This window comes from Pangasianodon hypophthalmus, chromosome 27, assembly GCF_027358585.1.
Source record: "Pangasianodon hypophthalmus isolate fPanHyp1 chromosome 27, fPanHyp1.pri, whole genome shotgun sequence".
NCBI lineage: Eukaryota > Metazoa > Chordata > Actinopteri > Siluriformes > Pangasiidae > Pangasianodon > Pangasianodon hypophthalmus.
The window spans coordinates 15906837-15912299 of NC_069736.1; the positions used below are offsets into that span (position 1 = coordinate 15906837).

Sequence of the window (5463 nt, forward strand, 5' to 3'; positions counted from 1 at the left end):
AATATTTTTTTTCTAATACAACGCATCCTTTATCAATGATAGCCAATATATAACTGGATAATAAAGTATAACAGATATTTTAACTCATTGGTAATATTGCCACATCAGCATGCAACCATTTATAATTTACATACCTTTCTAGAAATTGCACTGTCCTGTCCTGGCAATAATAATAATAATAAATTACTAGTTCAAACAATCTGTTCAGGCAAGTAATTTATTGGGGTTCAGCAAGGCAGCTTGATTGTCATTCTAATAATAAAGCATACATTTGCAACTATAAAGTACATAAAATCTAGTACAGCAGTGTGAAGTGTATATAGCGTATGTTAAAAAAATTAATGAAAAAGTGAATGTAGAAAAAAAATTATTACATGAATTAAAACATTTTACTGTGAAGCTGTTTAAAAGACATGAACATGTGTTGATTATGTTGTTTTGATTTTAAGATTTCAGTTCTTAAGTTTCAGAAGATTAAATTCAGTTAATAAAATAAATAAATCAATAAAACAGTTTCGAAGCAGTAATATCCATCACCAGAATAGTTTATTAGGCAGTAATGACAATGTAATTGATATTATGTCACTGATTGCTCTACCTGATCAATAAATTTAGTGAGTCATCCCAGTTTTATTAGCTATTGGTACGTTTGCAAATTTTTTGAAGGGTAGCCTCCAAAAAAAAATATTAAATAAAATGACTGACTTAATTCTTCTGAGCCAACAGCTTATTATTTATTAGTTTATTAGTTTATTGGTTATCGTAATTTGATCATTCTAATAAATCATTTCTGTAATTAAAAAACACAGAGACTTGTATGGTGAATGTTCCACATAATCTAAGACTAATAATAAACAGATTATTATATGCTGTCATTTAAATAATTAAAATATGAGTATATAGTGATGTTTTCTTAAATAACATTTGTTGAAGAGTCAATAATGTCAGTGCTTTGAAACAGTAAGTTTTCCACCACTGGAAAGTCTTAACATGACTTTCTATAACATGATAAGCTGCAAGTTATATATTTATTTATTTATTTATTTAACTACAAATGAAAAAAGAAAAAGAGGCTGAGGAAACATTTGTTTATAAATTTGGAACTTGCTGGATGTTAGACAACATTAAATATAAACAAATAAAAATATATAAAAACTTTATTTTAGAAAAATCACAATTGTTGCCAAATTATTGTGGGATAAGAGGTACTATAATAGGAAAATAATCCGCTTCGGCTTTTAACAGTGACTCTGTTTTGTGTGAGGCTGCATCACACCACCTCATCGGTGAGTATGTTATGGTAACACCATCGTGTTTTATGTAAATCTGAAACAAGAAGTTGATTTTAGTCCCAAAATACTACACTCTCAAACATACTGTAGAGTATAAAATGTATAAGTACATTCTAGATCCAGGTAGTTGTATTTGTGCCATTTCTGTTTAATTTATACTTCACTGCACTGTAAAATGCAGTGTACAAATGAACTTTACCTTACTCTGCATTTCTCCATGGTTTCTGCAAGAAACAAAAACGTGTTATTACAGTTAATAATGTACATTGATATACAAGATAAACACATCTGAAAACACACAGGCAGAGGGAACAGTCTGAGAGAAGATTACAGATCTTACTGTTTTTAGCCACTGAATAACTTCATGCACAGCCTCTTTGTTCTTCAAGCATTTATGTAATCCATTATCCTCATGGAATAGACAGTCAACTGTGATCATATTCTCTCTGTTTACAGCTCTGCTGCTGTCTGGTACAACACACTCTGGATCATTTGTACAATGGAGAACCACTAGAACAGCAGGTTTGGTGTCTGTGAAGTAAGAGAATTGAAAGTGAGCTCTTGTGTTCATATGAGGCATATCACCTTGACCTTGAAATTGAAGTGAATTGGAGTTACCAACTGATGACCTGAAGTTGATGAAAGGATATTTCTACATGCCGTCATAGTCACAAATTCTTAGTAATTCTCAAGGGAAAAGGTATACACATAGTCACATTTAGGGCAAGAGTTTGGGTTAGTGTATATTATTTGTTACAATTACTGTACATTTTACATAATATCTGAATGGGTACTTACCTGTACTTGCAATTTACCTTTATTTTTGTGGATGGAATTCCCTGATATTTCATTTAGTTGATGCAGTGCTGCTTCTATATCAGTTCCTGCTCGGGAAACCACAGGGCAGAAAACCAGAATGAATTTGCACTTCTCTGCTTTATCCGTCCGCTTTAGTCTGGATTTCCTTTCATGGAGACATTTCAAAAATTCCTTATGGGAATCTCGAGTGTTGCCAGTCTGGATGGTGAAGTACTTTGCTAAACAAAATGAGTTAATGATGAGTTAATTATGAGTTAATTAATAATAAAAAAAAAACATAATATTTTTCACAAACTTCTCAAACCAGGACTGATCTGATCCGACACCAGAACAATTATATGAACAATTTATATGTAGATATTTAGTAGCATTTTAATTTAAAACATGTAAAAAAAAAAAAATTAATATATCTTCAAATTAACAAATACAAATCTCTTTTGCTAGAGACAATGAAAAGCACTTTACCTTTCTTAAAGGGTTGTTTTTCATAAAATCTTTTATTCTTGACTTTACTGGTCTCTGCTGATCTTTCAACTGCTTCTGTCTTCTCTGCTTGTTCACTGTCATTTTTATCTTGAATTGTTTCCTTCTTCTCTGGTTCTACATTCATCTCTCCTTCCTCAACACCATTGTTGACTACTTCGCTGCTCTGCTGTCTTGGGTCTCTGGTTTCCTCCTCATCTCCTTGACTTTTCTCCTTTTCACCCTCTGCTATCTTCCCATCTATTTTTACATTCCTTTCTTCTGGTTCATCATTCTTCTCATCTTCACTTGCATTCTTCTTTAGAACTTCTATGTTCCTCACTCCTTCTTCTAAACTATTCTCTGTTAGTTCACTTTTCTTTTCTCCAGGATCTCTTGTATTTTCCTCTTGCTCATGACATTGCTCCATCTGTTTCCCCACCTTGTCTTCATCTTGCTCTTCTCTTTCTTCATTTTTCAGGCATGGCTCCTTAAAACACTCTCTGTGTTTTTCGCTTTCACTGTGACCTTGGTTTCCCTCCTCTACATGACTTTTCTCCTTTTCAAACTCTGCTATCTTTCCATCTGCTTTTATATTCTTTTCTTCTTGTTTGTCATTCTTCTCACCATGACTTGCATTCCTATCTACGGTAACCTCTCCTTCTTTTACAGCATTCTCTTTTAGTTCACATGTCTTTGCTTCATGTTCTATAGTCTTTTCTTCTTGCTCATGATTTTTCTCCATCAGTTTCACCCCAGTGTCCTTATCTTGCTCATCTGTTTTTTCATTCTTCATGCCTGGGTCTTTAAAACATTCTCTGTGTTCCCCTTCACTATGACCTTGGTTTCCTTCCTCTACAGTAAGGCTCATTACTTGTTGCACATCTCGACTATTTTTCTGATGTTCTTCTGTTAATCGAGAAATAATTTTTCAAAATAGGTTTTCAAAAACTTGATGTGATTTTGAATTCATTTCATTTTAACTGAAATTAAGTGTAACTTTTTAGACACAAGCCATGATAGGCAAGGTTAGTGGAAATCCAACAAAATTGCCCTCACTTGTTAAACATTTGTATGATCAGTTTGAGTAAATCGACTATATAAAGGGGAGGATAGTACATTGAGAGGTGTAAAAACACATGAATCATCTAACCGAAAAAATAAAACCCGGAGCCAGTGGTATGAAACTTTTAGGTCATTAATCTTACCATTCTTTTTTGTGTCAAGTTCCTTTTCTACCTTTGGTTGGGAGGTTATGTAAGAGTCAGCTTTAACTTCAGCACAAGATTGTTTTGCCTTTTCTTCGAATTCAGCCATCTTTCCCAGCTGATTTGAAATCTGATCTAGAAAGAGTTTTTAAAATTGGTATAACTTTGATCACATCGCTATTATGTCTTTATAGCTAGCATGACAAGAATGTAACCTTATCTTTATTAGCCATATAAATGTGTTTTTATATGATCCATACATAAAGAGTAAGAAGTCATAATGTAGGATGAAGCCTACACAAAAATTGCTGAGTTTCAGCAAATGCTTCAAAACATTTCAGAAAACATTTCTGTTCATATTACTGAAATACTGCTAGGCCTTTAGATGTGTTTTTAAGGAAAAAAAGCAGTTACTTACCAGTTGTTTTTCATTTATTCCTGTCTTGAACGGAGTCTTACGAACAAATTGTTTAATCTTTCTTGTTTGTCATGTTTCACAGTTTACCTCGAGCTACTTTCATTTTCTTTCTTACACCCGTCATCTGAGAAGCAAGAAAAACAAACCCACAACAGCTCGCTCTTCCTATAGCATTTGATCTTTGCAGTTTACAGTTTACAGTTAATTGTTGACATGTCATTTTTGAAGTTTTCTCCTAATTTCAAAAGTTGTTTTTTTAAATCCAGTTTACAGTGCAGGAAGGATATTTGATATTTGCATTTGCTAGATATTTGCATGTATACACTGCCAGTCACCCTGTATTAACATTTTCGTTTAAAATTCAAGAAACTGCTTCAAAGGAAATCCTCTGGAATTAGATGATATATTGGGAAAAAAAAGTCTGGATATATCTGGAAAAGGCCTAGATCACTCTAATTAGGTGTGTGTGATGAAACTCCTTTATCAGTGTATCAGGTCAATCTAGTTACCAGCAACAAACACGTTTTCAGTTACTGGATTTCTAATCATGCACACCTTTCACCAATCACTGCCAGCACTATATATTGGATATATGTTTATATGTATATGCAGATGATAGATATATTCACACAAGCTCACTGTCTTCAATTTAATATCATTTTAAACTGGTTTCTATTTTTTCATGGGGCTGATCTTTTTTCTAGGAGTATATTGTACCAAAGGTGTCTTTGGGTCCAGAAATATAAATATTTCCTTATTTTTCTTATCAACATCATAAAAATGACACAGACTTTTTAAACAATAAAACATCTTGTAGCACAATGAAAATAACCCTGATGGCCCTTAAGCCTTATTTAGGTAGGATGACACCTTCATAGCTAGAAATTTGTGAACACACATTTTAGAAAACTATAAATTGAACACCATTTCTGTTATTTCACAGTACTTTTCAATTCTTGATTCTGATTGGTCAGACGCTCTTACAGTAGTTTGGTTAGCATAGTTTATATTATTGCCCTTGTTCTAATTTTTTTAATGGCTAATTCACAGGGACTTGTATGGCAAACCCTCCAAATAAACATATTTTAAAAGTTTTCTGTAAGGTGGCATTTATTTAACATTCATGAGTCTCCGGTGTCAGCACTTGGTAACAGTCAGTAAGCTTTCCAACACTGGAACATCTTCAGGACTTTGTGCTTTCAGATTTCTTTGTATTATTTTGTCTTATTAACTTCAAGAAAAAAAAAGAGAGACAGGTGAGGGA

The 5463-nt window shown here is 32.9% G+C and overlaps 1 protein-coding gene across 1 annotated transcript; it reads right to left on the minus strand.

The window, feature by feature from the left end:
• Positions 1-212: 212 nt before the first annotated feature.
• Positions 213-4756, minus strand: LOC113531193 (uncharacterized protein DDB_G0283697-like). Its single transcript, XM_026921754.3, has 7 exons — positions 4200-4756; positions 3782-3916; positions 2577-3482; positions 2108-2329; positions 1633-1823; positions 1492-1516; positions 213-1326 (listed from the first exon to the last, which is right to left on the minus strand). Exons 2-6 carry the CDS (start codon positions 3888-3890, stop codon positions 1493-1495), a joined length of 1452 nt encoding a protein of 483 aa, XP_026777555.3. The 5' UTR covers positions 3891-3916; positions 4200-4756; the 3' UTR covers positions 213-1326; position 1492.
• Between the last annotated feature and the right edge of the window lie 707 nt (positions 4757-5463).

Excerpts from the sequence above, each read along its gene's own strand:
- LOC113531193 (XM_026921754.3), bottom strand. The coding sequence starts at position 3,890 with ATGGCTGAATTCGAAGAAAAGGCAAAACAATCTTGTGCTGAAGTTAAA. Across the intron at positions 2,330-2,576 it reads AAAACAACCCTTTAAGAAAG|CAAAGTACTTCACCATCCAG; the intron begins GTAAAGTGCTTT and ends CATTTTGTTTAG. Across the intron at positions 1,517-1,632 it reads TTATTCAGTGGCTAAAAACA|AAACCATGGAGAAATGCAGA; the intron begins GTAAGATCTGTA and ends TGTTTCTTGCAG.